Source organism: Rhea pennata, chromosome 11, assembly GCF_028389875.1.
Source record: "Rhea pennata isolate bPtePen1 chromosome 11, bPtePen1.pri, whole genome shotgun sequence".
Classification (NCBI taxonomy): Eukaryota; Metazoa; Chordata; class Aves; order Rheiformes; family Rheidae; genus Rhea; species Rhea pennata.
Genome location: NC_084673.1, coordinates 15,781,872 through 15,798,208, shown reverse-complemented (window position 1 = coordinate 15,798,208; position 16,337 = coordinate 15,781,872). Strand labels below are relative to the sequence as shown.

Sequence of the window (16,337 nt, the reverse complement as noted above, 5' to 3'; positions counted from 1 at the left end):
ATCTCAAGGATGGAGACTGCACAACCTCTCTGGGTAACCTGCTCCTGTGTTTAACCGCCTTCACAGTAAAGCAGGTTTTTCTAATGCCTAAGTGGAATTTTGTGTGTTTCAGCTTGTGTGGTTGCCTCTTGTCCTTTCCCTGGGCATCACTGAGAAGAGTCTGACTCTGCCTTCTTTACTCCCAAATCATATATTTATACTTATCAGTAAAATCCCCTCAGCCTTCTTTTCTCTGGGCTGAATGATCCTGGCTTGCAGCCTGAAGCCTCCCAGCTCCAGTCCCTTAGTCATCTTTGTGGCCCTTCACTGGGCTCACTCCGGTATGTCCTTGTTTTTCTTGCGCTGGGGAGCGCAGACCTGGACCCGGCGCTCCCGGTGCGCTCTCTCCAGTGCTGAGCAGGGGAGGAATTATCGCCTCTCTTGACCTGCTGGCATCACCCTTCCTGATGCAGCCTAGTCCTCACTACCGATCTCACAAGCAGAAAAGGCTGAGTAAATAAATGGGCCTTATCTGTTACTGCTATATCCTTACAGTTGCACTGAAGAGCCCCTGAGCTTGTTTTTGCTCCTGTATGAGCACATACTGGACATCCTCTTAATGGGAGCTGTTCTCTCCAGACCTTCTCTTGGTTTGGGTGCTATCTCTTTGCCACCTCTAATTCTAATCGTGGTGTCAGAAGCCTTCCGTTGTTACTTCCATTTTCTGCTGAATCGGAGGTTGTGAGTCTCAGTCGTTAAGACCTTCTGTGCTGCACTGGCAGTGTGAAGTTACGCTGTGTGAATGGCAGTCATGACCAAGGAATGTTCTTGGATTTTATTTTATTTTTCATACCATATAAATCTTATGCAGAAACCTCAAGAAATGAATCTCTCGTCTTCGTTCTCTGTCTCCAGTTGATTTGCTTTTCAGAATGTGTTCTTTTCAGACTACATAAACATTAGGGAACATGCACCCCTAATTTTTGAGGTTTCCGTGCCTTGAATAATAAATGCAGTTCATCTGCTTGCATTTATGTCTTTATGCCTGCTTGTGAACAGATTCTGCAGATGGTAGTTTAAAAGTGATCAGCAGAGAGTTTTGGAAGTGCTGATGCGGACAGTGCTGTGACTCAGAAGGTGGCAAGGGGCCGGTCTTTTTTTACATAGATTTATAGTGGATGTGATGAGAAAAGTAGCAGGAAGCTGTTCTTTGCGTCTGTAACTTCTTGCTGGTCCAGCTTTGAGGAAAAAAATGACAAAAATGATGATAAATGAGTTAAAACAGATAGGCAGAAGGGCACATGCACAGGTTGACCTTTACAGATCCAGCTGTGGTTCTCCCTTTCACCTGGCTGCCCCTCACCCTTTGAAGCCCCCAGTCAAATTCTCTGTAGCCTGCTTGTTTCTCCCGTTCCCCCCAGAGTACGTCCGTGTGGTAATCGTTCTTCTCATGTTTCTTTAAAAGACTTTCTCTTCTTGTTTTCAGGCAGTTATTTAACAGCAAGTCAGGATCCTGAATCTATTAAATTTCTAGCAGTTTTTCTTCTGCAAGCCATAGTGCAAACTGTTTTTCGGCTTGCATAAAGCAGCTCAGAGCAGCTGGACTGAGAAGGCGCTGTTGGTAAAGTTAAATTTAGAAAGAGGGCTGGTCTGATCTGAGCCGTCATTATGTTATATGCACAATCACATTCATCCAATATGAGACACCATCATGTTCTTAAGCTGGCATATCGCTTCTAATTTTTGAAGATTTGCCTTCTATCACTGTCTCTTTTAAGAGATAATTTTAGAAAAACCCCACTGTTGATTTGGTCACATTTTTGTGTCTTTCATCTGGCTACATTTAGACACAAAAATAGAGAAACGATGCACACGATTAATCAAGTGAAGTTTTTACTTAGTCACTAGTAGTGTTTCCAATTTACCTTCCATAGTCAGAGCCTGGCCCATATCATCCACATAAGTTGATAAAGGAAACTCCAGCCTAAGGCAACTGAGCTCAGCGTATGCTGAGGTGTAAATCTGGCTGCCTGGTTGTGCTCTCCTTTCAAGTGCCCAAAAACATGCAATTGCAGACTTTGTGGATAGGAGGGTCAAGCCCTGGGCCTGACTATAATTTCTACTCCCTCAGTGTAGAAACTCGGGAATGACTACTCTGAAATAAGCATTAAGACCAGAATTTACTGGCCTGGAGCAAGGGTGCAAGGGAGTCCTATCTTGCTGCCTCGTGGTGACAATTTAAAGGCTTAAGATGTATTTTCAAATAGTGCCTGCTATATTCTGCATCTTTTATTTTGAAGGCAAGAGGTTTGCATATTGGGTCGGGCTGCTTAAATGATGAATCGGCTATTCCGTGTTACGTGGGAAACGGGGTGCTTCTGACTATTAGCATGTTTCCTGAAAACTCAGCAGGGAGTGGGAGGGAGCAGAACGTGTGTCACTCGCGCGCTGAAGTGACCTGTTCCGGCAGAAATCTAGGAAAACTTTTAAAAAACGAAACAAGGCCCGTAAATGCTGCAAGCTGCCATGTGCACTGTGTGTTTTCCTGCAGAGTGACCTGTGGTCCCTGGGAATCACGGCTATCGAGATGGCCGAAGGAGCTCCTCGTAAGTGGTCCGCTGTTGGGGAGCGGGGGCGTTTCGACGCATCAGAATAGCTCGTGCTTGACTAACACGCAGCTGCACAAAGTTCTGGCTGTATCTTCCCAAATAATCTGCGACTTTTGCTCATTTGCACGCCTTTGCTTTCATCTACCTTTCAAGTCCTGGCTTCGTGTTTTCACGCCTTGCCTTCATTTCCGGGGGAGACAGGAAGTTTTTCCCTAGAGCTTATGTTAGCGTCACTTTGTACATCACTGCGTGTGAATTCAGATAAGCAGAAATTAGCAGGGTTCATATTAGCAGAAATATTTGACAAAAAAGATTTTAGTTTTAAGTCCTTTTTTAAAAAATGGGGGAAGCTAGGCCCAACAGTTAGATTTTTACTCTGGGGGTATCTTGATTTCTCACTGCTTTTGGGGTGAGTACCATATTTGCTCAGAGACCAGCTTGGGTCCGTGACCGCATCCTCGGTCTCGGGTTGCTCGAAGTTACATTTTTCAAAGTTCTTTGTGGTGTCAACTTTTTGCAGCAATAGCACCAAATAGAAGTACATTGGGCTGGAAAGAAACCAGCATCTGAGCACGTTGGTAGGATCCATTGCTGATTGTCGAGTAATGGTGCTCAAGCTCCCAAAATGTAGAATTGATGAAATGTCCTAAGTTACTACGCTTTGCTCCAGTGACAGTTTATCTGCTCCCTGAATTGCATCAGATTTTCTTTTTCTTCTATTTCCTCCTATGCTATAAACTACATAGCTAAGAGTTTGGTTGATGCTTAGCTTATTATTTATCTGAACCATAAACAAGGCATAGTAAAATTAGGTATGTTTTTTGATCCCAAGTTTAGCTTATATTTAGGTAAAAATGTGCTTTTATCAAAGACTTTTCATGACCCACCGAAACCTTATATATAAAAAATATATATATCACGTGGCCTTTCTTTTGAGTGAATCCCGGTTAATTGGCCATAACAACGTATTGTCATGAAAGATTTCTTGTACTCAGTGTTTCTTGGCTGCAGTGTGCGTCCCGTTGATGAACGGGGAGGGCCTGTGGCAGGCACGCTGCTCCTCGGAGCTGGGACATCCGCGAAGGACTGGGGAAGGAGCTGTCTGGGCACGGGAATCACCCTGGCGGGGTCCAAGCGATCAGAAGCGGGCAGGAACGCGGTGGGGGTGGCTCCGAAGTGCTCTTTAATGGCTTGTGGTTTCCCTTGCAGCCCTGTGTGACATGCACCCCATGCGAGCGCTCTTCCTCATCCCCCGGAACCCGCCCCCCAAACTGAAATCCAGAAAATGGTAAAAAGATGCATAAACTGTGGTTTTGCAGCTTTGGGCTTAGGAGGATTTTTGAGCCCTGTTGATCGTAGGGACTGTGATCTTGTCAAATCCTAAAATGAGCTGCAAGGTTTTTCCCACAGCGTTTCTGGAGTAAGCTGCTCGTGCCCAATAGCTTACCCTTGGGAAGCAGCCTTGTTCTTGTCAACTCTGGCTAAACAGCAGCAGTCAATGCAGTCACTAAAGGCTGGCTGAAATTTAGTTACCGCAAGGCTCAGATGGGGCTGTCTGGGGTCAGCGTTTTGTCAGGACACTTTGGTGATGTTGAGGGGTTAATGGTAGTCGTTGTGGCATAAGGAGAGTTAGTTTCTCTTTTAAATTTGAAGTATAATGAAAATCTTTGCCACATTAGAAGGATAAGAGTACTTTTCTCAAGGAGCTGTTGTGTTGGCCAGATCGTAATCATGTTGAGACTGATGTAAATTCAGCGTACCTCCCCCAAAACGAGTCGATGTGGAGTTCTCTCCATCATCCGTCCTCAGCTCTGGGAGGCTGAAGGTAGCACACGAGTAAAATTCACCTTCAGTTCACACAGTTCCAGTGCAGAAGGAAACCTTGCAAATCTGGTGCTTTAGGTCACTCAGGGGTAGTGCCTGGCACATGAGTGGAAAAGGATTATTATTTTCTCCCTTTTTTTTTTCTAACTTTTTCAGGTCAAAGAAATTCCTTAACTTTGTTGAAAGCTGCCTTGTTAAAAATTACTTGCACCGGCCATCCACTGAGACCTTGCTTAAGCATTCCTTCATCCGAGACATGCAGAATGAACGGCAAGTGCGCATCATGCTCAAAGACCACCTGGACAGGACCAGGAAGAAGAAAGGAGAAAAGGGTAAAGTGGCAAAAATAAAGTAAAAAGCATGCAGCCAGTAGGTCCTCTTCCTACTTCTGGCAGCAGAGCACAAGACAAATGTCACTGATGCACTGACACTGCTAAAACTGTGGAAAAGTTTTGTCACTGATGCTGGTAGGGCCATTTTGAAAATCTTTTTTAACAAAGCTCAGATCCTTAATGGTGTTTAAATGCTAAAGTCTTTGGAGCCTGACTGACACTGATTTCACTGAAAATAATGCTAAACGTGATCAGGGAGCCCAAATAAATCCTAGGCCTCCACTCTTTTGAGTGTCTAAACAGTGTTCAGCAAACCTTTCCTAGTCCCTTAGTTCATCCACCTGCCCGCTATCCGTTTCGTTTGCCTGCTGCATCTCTATGTAATTTTAGCTTGTGAGTTCTTTGAGGGTGGCAGTGCTCTTTAAGCCTTTTGCAGTGGAGGGCATGAAAGAGTCCTGAGAAGGCCTCCAACTTCCAGCAAAGCACAGACGGGTGTACTGAATCATCCGTTTTACAGAACAGTTGAAGAAAGCGAAAGCATCCGAGTTTGCTGCAAACGCTAGTCTTATTATTCAGAGCAAAGCCTGGAAGAAGCAATATTGGAGTGTGTGATACTGGTGTAAATGCCGGCACGCTAATCGCGGTGCAAAGAGGAGAAGGAGCCGTAGCCTGCTGAGCAGTCGTTTCCTCTCTCGCCCCCTCCTCTTTCGTCTACACGATGCCTGCAGAAGGGTGTTGTGAAGATTATTGACCATGAGGGCAAACTTGGAAAGCACTAAAAAGTTGGAAAGTAACATACAAATTCTAAGTATTGGTTTGGCAACTGCAGTATTGTTATCTAAAATGGAAGTGCAGTTGCAGTGTAGATTTCCTGACTCAAATAACAAGAGTGAATTCCATGACTACTTTCAGCTGTGGACCTCAAAGCACATTTGAATGGAAAGACAGCTTATTAGAGGCTTTCACAAATGCACGTAAGGGGAAAAATGTAATGATAATGACCAGTTAATGCTAGATAGTTATATTTAGATCTGAAAAGTGCTGTTTTTAATCTGAGTTTACTGACAACCTCAGCTTAACCATAAAACAGGTATACAACAGCAGGGAAGGGCAGTGTAAGTCCCTTATGTCCTATCTTGGTTTCGTTCTGAAGGAATCTCTCTGCTAATGTTGTTATGGAGGTAGAATTTTTCTGTGGGTTTAGTCTGATTTCCTCCAGATTATGGAAATGGGTTAGATTCATAAAACTCATGTAGCCATTCACGGAGAAAAGATTTGAGATGGGAGTGTGCAAAGGGGCAGCCCACTGAAACAGTACCTGAACTAGGCTGTGATTTACGTGCCTTGATACCTTACGCTGCAATCCCTTAGCCTCCTAGGGCAACACGTGGCACTTAAACTCCTTGTGAGCTGCATGTAGCTCAGAAGGAAAGTTCAAAGTAATACCTTAAATAGCACCATCCTTCACTGGAGTTCACTTTTTTTTTCCTTTTTTTCTTGTCTTTTTTTTTTAGATGAAACAGACTATGATTACAGTGGAAGTGAGGAGGAAGATGATGAGCTGAATGAAGATGAAGGAGAACCAAGGTTAATTTTTATTACTGGAATATAAAATTTGCCTAGCCAAGCTGTTCTCTTGAAGGCAGCTCTCCTCAGCCAGATTGGCTTTTTAACTTATTTTCAATCCCTTATCTCCTGTGTTCCCTCCATTGCTTTAACAGTTTGTAGCTATTGAGTATAAATGATGAGTGTAAGATGTTGATGATAAAACTGCTTTCTCTGCTATAGGGAGGATAGTTGAAAGTGAAGGAGCCGTTAATCAGCTCCAGGCTGTTTTGTAGCACAGTAAATGCCGATATGTCTCCAACAAACTGGAGATTTATCAGAATGTTTTAATTTGCTAACACAAGACAACAAGGAATTCCCAACGCCCTTTGTACTCTGCTTTAATGTTACGTTTAGTCATAGAGAAACTTTCCTTTTCTTTCAGCTCCATAGTTAATCTCCCGGGAGAGTCAACTCTCCGTCGGGAATTTCTGAGGCTGCAGCAGGAGAACAAAAACCGTTCTGACCCTCATCACCAGCAGCAGCAGCTGAAGGACCAGGAGAAGTACAAGAAGCAGCTGCTGACGGAGCGGCAGAAGCGAATCGAGCAGCAGAAAGAGCAGAGGAGGCGGCTGGAGGATGTAGGGACTCGCTTATTTTGTTATTCCACCTCCACTCACAAATAAAAAGAAGAATGTGCCAGTAGAGAGTAGGCTTTGAAGGGCAAGAAGGCTGTGTTAAGCTGTCAGCACAACCTGTATTGCAGTCTTTAACCTTGGGAGAACTCTGTCACTTCTGAACACAGTGATGTTAAATGATTTTAAAAGGCCTCTGTCCTTGCTGACAGCCGGCCCGGAGCTCTGGGAGCAGAACGTGCCGGGCGTTTCGTTTGAGTGCGCTCTGCGGGGGGAGCCCAGGCTGATGGGATGAGAGATCCTGCTTTCTTTCTCATGTGCGTTGCCCAATTCTGAATCTGTCCTTCTGATCCAGAGCCCTGGGCCTGCATCTTTCTGAGATGTTGCAAGATAGCTGCCTTTTCAGCTGTCTGACACGCTATGCTGTTGCAGGCATTGCTAAATCACCAGCATGTCTCTTATCATGAGCATCTGATGATACTCAAGCATGGGCAAACACCCCAGAGCTGGCATTGGTGAAGCACAGTGCTGCTCCAGCAGAACTGGGGGACTCTGGAAAAAACCTTCCTTCTCAAAATGACGGGAAGGCATTTGTCATTAGCTTAGCTGCCAGCCGCCACAGATAACTCTTATGCCCATTTAAATGAATGGCCTTGACTGCCAAAAGGGCAAAGGTTTTCCATCAAGCATTTGACAGTCATTGTGGTGGCAATTTGTGACTGCCTGCTGCTGCTGTGGTGCGTATGAGGTATCCCCTATTGCTGATTGCACGTCAGGAAATGGACCTTGTGGTTAATGAATACCGGCATAAAGAATTGGTGGGTGCAGAAGTAAAGCAAAATAAGCAATGTTATTTCCTGGCCCTTATCCAGCATCAAAGGCGAGAGCAAGAGCTCCGGAGGCAGCAGGAGTGTGAGCAAAGGTGGCCAGAGGCTAAGGCCACTCAGAGGAAAGAGGAGAGATGTAAAGAGGACAAAAGGACTGTGGAGGATGAACGATGCGTGGTAGATGGCCAGAGAAAATCAGAAAAGAAGCAGGTAAAAAATGTGTGTTTACTGACAGCAGTTCACAGCTCCCTGCTCCTGTAGCTGATGTTATTCGCCATTCCCTGAGGGCGTTCCCATCCTCTGAGTCACAGACCGCAGGGGGACTTTTAAAAATGTATTTACTGCCTCTTGTTTTCCCATTCATCCTTCCTTAGTTATTTGTATGTTATTGAGTCACCTCTTATCTACAGCAATGGCACTTCCACTCCCATGAGTGTGGTGCTTTCATCCCTGCTGTTCCTGCTTGCTGAGATGGTCTATTTAATTTAAAATATTATATGTGATTATTATAAATATAGAACTATTTAAAATATATTTATCCTGAAAGCTTCAGCATCAGCTCAGCTTAAGCTTAAATCTCCAGCATCTCTACTTTGTCTTTGGGTTATAAGCAGGACCATCTCTTTTTCAAAAATGAACATGAAGTGGGGGTTAATTTTAATGCTGAAATCTCATTGTCAGGTCACTTTGGCCACAATGTTTTCCTAATGTTTCAGCAGGCAAACAGATTTGTAATCAGATGAAAGCATGGCGTGTTTGATAAGGCGCTCTGTTTTTAGGAAAAGTAAAGAGAAAAGTATGATCTTGTGTTGTGCTGAAAAAAGGCCAAACTGTTCTGTCGAGCTTTTCTGTCAGAAGCCAAACATGGTCTGTTTGGGGTCATTTTATGCTTCCTATTGCACAGAGGTCTGGCTATTTGGTCTGCCCCTGCTGAAATTCTGCTCACTTTTGTTCTTTTGAAAATACTGCAGCCAGTATTTCCAGCAGACTCTGTTGTCCTCCAAGACATTGTTCTCTTTGAGCTTCACCACTTTTTCTTTGCTGTCAGAAAAAGCTGGAAGATGTGCAGCAGCAGCAGCAGCACAAGAAGGTGCATCGAACTCTCCCCAAAGACCAGACACAGCTGCTGTCTCTCCAGCATGACCACAAGCAGAAGAAAAAGGAGCCTCCCAAGAGTTCAGTTTCAGCAGCACATCCTCCCTCAAGCAGCACAAGCAAAGAGGTACCATCCCACCCAATGTAGTGTTTTGTTGTAGGTGCAATTTGTAGTGCTGAAGCAGAAAACAGGCTGGACTTTAAACCTAAATCTGGGGCTTGACCTGTGCTTTCCTACGCATGTGTATTATGGTAAAACCTTTAGTTTCCATTAATGTGGAGGACAAGGGTTGGGCTCTCTGTCATTCCTATTGCAGTTCAGAGAAGTGTTTGACTATGGTGAAGAGGGAAGCAAGATCCTTCTGCTGGTAAGCCAGGTGTCATTCATTTGTCTTCCAAAGGGGAATGAATCAAGGTAGCATCATTTGAGGTTTAATACATGTCTTAGCCTGATTTTAGGGTTCACAAGATAACCCAGATTCAGAACTGTGTCCTGCTTCCCAAGCACAGGTCTCTGTGCGCTGAGGTCCCATTGTGGTGCCTTTTCTTGCTCCTTACCTCCCAGGATTTTAGGTATTTCAGAGTTGATGGATATGGGGCAACTGTATAGTGTTTTATTACATATTTTAATCTGTTTCATTCTCTTTTGCTAATTCTGGAAGTATTTCTGCCCACCAACTCATTCTGTTCTTCACATTGTGAACAGCTAGGAGTCTATTTCACATACGTTATCTCACAATTCCTAGCAATTTATTTTGTTGTTGTTGTTATATATCCTCACTTGTGAGGGCAGTTCTGCAGCTGATGGGACTGTTGCTTTCCTAAAGCGAAGAACTTCACTTGATCGGTGTCAGAAATCTCAGCAGCTTGCAGGTCCCCCCTCGGGAACAGCTGTGTGTTTGCAGGTGTGGTAGCATCAGTGCATTTGTAGCAAAGTGTCCGCCCCGCATCCCCAGGGCAGGGCTTTGAGGAGGGGCCGCGGGAGGAAGGCAGAGTGCTCCTCCTCGACGCGTCTTGCTAAGGTCCCTAACCTTAAGCAAGCGCCGCCTTCTGATGGTGACAGTCTGTGTGCGTGTCCTGTGACCAGCTCTCCAAGGTGAAATTTTCTATGTCGATAAACATGTAAACAGTTAACTGTTTGCCGCAGTTGTTGGAATTTTAATAACAGAATAGAATCTGCAAACAGCTAAGTGGTGGTATGAAATCAGGAAGACCAAAGATATTAAGCCCCTTGTTAAAGTAGCCGTCTGTGAAAGCAAGAGGCTGTTTGAAGTGCGACTTACCTGTCTAACAAATGCCCTAGCTCCAAAGGGTTTATGGTCCTGACTGATTAAACAAAACACTACTAAAATTTGAATTAGCTCTTTTTGAAACCATTATTTATACAAGGAGGAGGGGGCCAGGTTTCGTTTTGTTTTCTCTTCACGATATCTTATTCCAGCTAGGGAGTAAGTCAGATCTGGACAGAGGGGCAATCCTCTTACGCTGAATGTGTGTTACAGACGTCCATGGAAGTGCTTTGCCTTTGCTAGGTAGGCCTTGGGCCAGAGGTGGAGGTGGGGGAGAAAATGCAACTTTGAATTCATTTAACTTTCTTTTCTACTTCATTGTAGCTAGAAGACAAAAGAACCACAAAATGTCAGCTCAAATACTCATTTCTAGTTTTGGCATGTATTTTGTAAATGACAGAAGAATTAAATGTATTATGGAATTTTTTGTACGTAGTCACTGTTAACTGTTAATTTAGGGGTGAAATAAAATATTACTAGATGCAGATAAGTTAGGCTCATTTGGACACAGTATAAAAACAAAAGGAAAATCACATGGACTCTTAAAAAGTACTGCCTGCCTTTTAGGTTCACAGCATTATGCTGTTTTTCTTGTGGCTACCATAATATGTTCTGGTTTTGTGGACAAATTCTTTTAAAATATCGTTTATGTAATCTCAAACCTTTTTGGAAGTCACAGATTCTTCCACTAAAATCGTAATTAGTGGAATAGGGCTGCATATTTTGGTTGAAATTTAAGACTTGAACTATGTCAGCAGTCATAATTGTTCAGAACGATTCAAAAATGTTTAAAATTTTGACCATTTTTAACAGTGATAACTCAGTGAATTCGCTCTTGTTAATACTGATCTTCCCCAGTTTATTAACCACACGGATGCCAGTTTCTATGTGGAGAGATCTATACACTGGTGGAGATAGCCTGCTCTCCTAGAGTGTGTTCTTGACATGACTTTTAAGGCTCTGTGGCATTTGTAGGACTGATTATTGATATGTGAAAACTCTCCAGAATGATTGTTGAGGTGAGATAGAGAGAAAAAAAAAAAAAAAAAAAAAAAAAGCCCAAAGCCATAAAACAACCTCCCTTCCCTTGCAAGCCTCAAGTTTGGTCTTTGGAGCCACAGAGCCTTCTTCGGGGAGTTGCTCATCTTTGCTGTCATGCGTGTTCTGCTGTGGGCTGGTCAGAGTGAATTTTCCGTGTTATAAGCAGGCGTGAGCTCGTGGCCTGTGCTGCATCCAGTCCCCTGGTGCAGGACCTTATAAGCTGAGAGGAGAGGACACTTAGCTCAGGTTTGATGTCACACTTGTCCACTGCCTTGATGCCTGGATTGGAGCTGGAGCCAGTTCTGGGAGCCCAAAGTGTAGGTTGAAGGAGCTTGCCTCTGGACGATAGCACAGTGCTTACAAATACCCTTTGAACACGGATGTAGCAGCTAAATTATTTCTAGCTTAGTAAAACCATTCTAGTTTTCACATTTTCTTTCTTTCTTATGGTGAAATTTCCTTTCAGTGTTAGGAGATGCCTAAACTTGGCCTGAAGAGAAGCATAACCACTCAGTTCACTGGGGCTCGCATTTCTTGGTATTTGGCTGTGGTTGCTTGTTTTTGCAAGTCTCTCTTCCAGTCAAGATCTGTGAAGCTAAAAGGATTCGTTTTCTGTCTCCTCAGCAGGTTCCTTGACTCTGTTAGGCAGAATATGCCTAACTTCCTGACACAGGCACAGACGTGCAGCTGCAGTGAGAGATGCCATTACAAATGCCCGTCCAGACACAGACCTGGATGTGGGATAGCATTAATCTCTAGTTCACTGGTAGAACTGTTTTGAGATTGCTGAATCACAGGATATGCTAAATATTTATACTGGAGAATAAGAATTAGTAATGTTGAATGAAATTAGAAAGAACAATGAGGTCAAAACCATGGGATAAAGATTTTGTAATTTGTAGAGCTCCCAGGAGATGAAAGGATCTGTACTCCTTCTAGATCATTTTCCTCAGTCTTTTTACATAGTACTGTTAACACACCAAACAACAGAGCCTTAAAAGCACTTTAAAGTGGAAAGCCACTTGCAATCATATCACTGTTGTAGAAGCAGGTAATAAATGCACAGCAAAACAGGCTGAATGCTGTAAAAATTCAGGGAGAGGAGGGAGAGAATTTCTTCTACCTAAAATCCCAGCCTGTAGCAAATGGGATGGCCTGGAATAAAGCAGGCTGCAGCTGAGGCACCTCAGGTACGCTTTTTCCTTGGATGTGCCGTGTTGAGGCTTGCTGCAGATTGGGAAAAAGGTTGATGAAAAAGGTAGGGTTGCAGATTGAGAGACAGTATTGGCATGTATTGTGCCAGTGCTGACCTCTCGCTGACAAGGAGGTCCATCAGGCTTGATGCAGCGCTGTGCTGCTCTCGGAAAATACCCGAGCAGTGAAGACTGATGCTGTATGTGCAGCTTACTTCCTCTTCTCTCGTTCTCAGGCCGAGGACCGAAAAAAGAAAAGTGATGGCATGCAGCCTTCTCTCCAGTGGTCAGCGGTGCTTGGGCATGAAGCCACACCACACGCTAAGATGGGCTCTGGCAGTAGTTCTAGTCCTTGCACCCCTGCGATGCAAAGAGTGGTGTTAGTACAGGTATGGTATTGCTGCTCCAGATGGGGAAGAGAAAGTGTGGGATGGTTTCTAAGCAGAATAGTAAATGGGAAACCTGATTCCTTTCACTTCCTGGCATAAATGACTGAGGAACGTGACAATCTAACTCAGCGATTTTTAGTGCCACCATTTGCAACTGAATTATAAGCGGAATTATATTTAGGCATTGCAAATTGGGTTTAGATAACAATTATTTTTAGATATTTGATGCCTGACTGTGCTGATTCTGTGATATTACTCTTAGATGTTTTCACAGAAAGCCTGAATGAATGTGCTGTTTCTGTCCCTGGATGGTATATTATTTATATGGCATCATAAATATTTGTGACACTTTACAAAACAAGTGTAAAGCCAGTTTTTATTCCTGAAGATCACATACGCAAGCAAGATTGTTACTGATCTTATGAAATAATCAAAAAGCATGCAGAGATGCAGTAAGGGCTACTTATCAATGCAGAGTCACATTCTGCCTCCAAGTAGAGCCCATAAGATTTATGATGTCCCATTTCTGTTCTTCAGTTGCTGCATCAACACTTACCTCTTATTGAAGAAACAGGTGGTTTCAGCTACAGATGCAAGATGCCTAGCTCTTAAGAGCAGTGTACTTGAGGCAAAAGCTCTTCTAGGGCACAGCTTTGAACAAGAATTAATACGTACAGTGTGCATACAGGACTTCTTTCTTCTGAGTGTAAAGTGTCTACAGTGGCACCATCGCTTGTGCGCCAGCTAATATGCTGTCCTGTGGTGGGCTCTCAGGCTCAGACGATCTCTCCCCTCTGTACACGGGTGGCTATGTGCTTTCTTTCCTGTTGTGATGTGAAATATTTTGGACGTATTTATTTTATATCTGCACACCTTCCAAACCAAGCTTTTCACACCTTCCCTGGTTGAAGGTGCTTCTAAGAGTTTCTCTATCTTCTTTTATGTTCATCTTTGCAGCTTCTATGTATTTTTGTCAATTTGACTGAAGTCACCCAATATCTGTCAGTTAAATACTGATTTCTGACCTGACTGACTTGAAAAATTCTGTTCTGAAAGGTCGAAGCGGTACCTGAACAGGTCGCTCCGTCTATACGGTGAAGCACCCTGAAGAAGTTCTGCATGAGAATCCTTTCTGTTCCTGCTATTTCTACCGGCTCTGGGAGAGCAGATTTAGTGTTCTCACCGTGTTTCCAAAAACTCGGTTTAATTTCAACGTCTTGCTCTTTCACAGTGTGTGAAATAAGTAGCTTAGGCTGCAGTTGTTTTGCTCTCCAGCCTCTTGCCAGGGGACTGAGCATGTGTGAGTGAAAGACAAGCAAGACAGCAAGCAGAAACCGAGTGAAACGCTGCACGTGTGGGCAGGGCTCGTTTCAGCTGGAAACGGCCACTTGCTCTGGAAACGAGCAGCGGCAGGAGTACCCGTACTGCTGTTGCAATTCCCACAGCGCTTCGTTCCCGTGGTCCTTCGTCCTCCTCACGAGACGGCCGTGCAGTCGTAGCGCCGGTTTTGTTCCGGAAGGGGCTCGGTTGCGCTCGGCTCCGGGGCGGCTGAACAGCTCCCGACCGCCTCTGCGGCCGTTGGTCGGCGGCGCTCAGGGCGGCGTGGCGCTCAGCTCGGGCTCGGACGTGCCTTGCACGCGGCTGCGGCCTCCCGTGGCCGGGCTTTCTAGTCCGTTAGGCCTGTGCGTCGGAGGGGGAAGGTCGGACCCCGGAGGAGGAGGGCCTGGGTGGTTAGTTTCAGCTCGGCCGCGCTCAGAGCCCGTCGCGATGCCTCACCGCGCTGTGTCAAGCTCAGCGGCTCCGGGTCGGCTGGCTCTCGGTATCTTGCAGTCAGAGCCTGCCCGTGCCTGTCGTCTTTGGGTTGCCGCTGCCTGGTGGTGGCAGACAAATCGCCGTGGACAGCCGTTGCAGAAGGAAAGGCCGTGTTCCGTCTGATAGCTTCTCGCTGGGAAAATATTTGTGCATCTTTTCACAACCCCTTTTCCAGGGCCCGTCTATCATCTCGGGTTATTGGCTCTGTGACTGGGCTGGGTTGGTGGCCTGGCTCGTAGAAGGCTGCGCTGAAACACTGCAGAGCTGGTGCAGGGTCTACGGGACGGGCGCGTGTACCTTAGCCTTGGATGGAGGCTGGCAGCCTCCTTAAGGTGAAGATTTCAGCTCCGCCACAGAAGTGGGAGAGTGCCAAGGCCATTGCACAGCGTTTGGGGTCCGGTAGGAGAGCAGGGGCTGTATGGGGAACAGTCCTGCCCTGTCAAAATGGCACTCTGTGGCTGAAAGGAGCTACGCTGCAGCCTGGCTGTGACCCGGACTTCTTTGTCACCTAAGACAAGTCATGTAACCTCGTTATGGCTCGGTCTCCCTCTTGGTGCTCCTCTCTTTGGTAGTGCATCTCCCAGCTACTTAGGGAAATCATGAGAAATGAATCACTCTTTATCACCCTCTTTCACATTCCTGGGTAGAAACCACGCTGATGGTCTTCAAAGTGCTAGTGTTACTCAAGGATAGCAGCAGCCAGCGATGTGTAGTTGTTGCCCCGTGATTTCGCTTCCTGCCGGCGGCTGTTGCCTACGCACAAGCCGGTGCTCCGGTTGACAGAGATCATGTCAGACAGGGAGAAGCCAATCTGTAGTCTTACCTGCTGTGTTCGCATGGAAACCAGATGAACTTCAATGTGTGGTATATAAATCTTCCTCAGGGCTACATTTCCTTTTGCTGATTGGCAGCAGCTGTTGATGCTAATAGTTGCATGTTTGGAAGTGCATTAACGTTGTAAGTATTGACTTTATAAAGTTATATTGCAATATGAGTGATAGGCCAGTTAGTCACCTAGAGATTGAAAGACTCAAGGCAATATACTCAAATTTCAAAATTTAGGTGCTGTGTTCATGAAGGTTAAAAGGAACTGCAGAGCGAAAATGCAAGCTGAATTTGCGACAGATGTTTGTGCTGAAGAACATCTATGCAGGTTTGTCTGAGAGGCATCATCTATCATCGATATTCTGTCCAGACAAAAATTATTTTTTATTTTAAACTACTGCTTACTGTGAGATTATATGGTACCTCCTGGCTTCCCAAAACTCTCTCAAAATGATTACACTAGAAATCTTACCCCAGCCCCTGAGATGAAAGGAGCAGGATTTCTCAGTGACTTGTATCCTACATGATTATCTGGCAAGGGGAATGGGTGACATTAGCAGATAAAAGTGCATCATTTCCATCTATTTTTTGTCTGTTTTTTATTTGGTGAGGTGCAACCTGGTGGCAGATCAGGACTCTGTCTGTGTGTCCTGGAAGGAGCCATTCTGGGCTAACTGCAGGATTTTGCAGAGGCTCTGTGAACTAAGTCACGGAGTCTGTGTCCCTGCCCAGCATCTCACGCTGTCTGGCTAGCAGAGAATTTAGCACGCACCTGACAGGAACTGCATTTCTTTAAATGGCTTTTTGCTTTTTCTATAGGATTTTCTATTAGATGTCCTCTATTCTTTAGAGTAATAGGGCCAAAGCAGAAAAAAAAAACCTTATTAAAATAACTAGCTGTACATTATATCATGGTTTGATCCAGTATCCCAGAGCAGATGT

General features: G+C 44.8%; 1 protein-coding gene across 3 annotated transcripts in view; it reads left to right on the top strand.

Moving 5' to 3' along the window:
• Nucleotides 1–16,337, top strand: part of NRK (Nik related kinase) — a 100,672-nt gene that overhangs the window by 44,276 nt on the left and 40,059 nt on the right. For all 3 annotated transcript variants that reach the window (XM_062585000.1, XM_062584999.1, XM_062585002.1), the window contains exons 8-15: nt 2,531–2,585; nt 3,798–3,876; nt 4,569–4,744; nt 6,259–6,331; nt 6,735–6,930; nt 7,797–7,961; nt 8,800–8,973; nt 12,606–12,758. In XM_062585000.1, the coding sequence (XP_062440984.1) occupies nt 2,531–2,585; nt 3,798–3,876; nt 4,569–4,744; nt 6,259–6,331; nt 6,735–6,930; nt 7,797–7,961; nt 8,800–8,973; nt 12,606–12,758 (1,071 nt within the window). The remainder of the gene's footprint in view (nt 1–2,530; nt 2,586–3,797; nt 3,877–4,568; nt 4,745–6,258; nt 6,332–6,734; nt 6,931–7,796; nt 7,962–8,799; nt 8,974–12,605; nt 12,759–16,337) is intronic.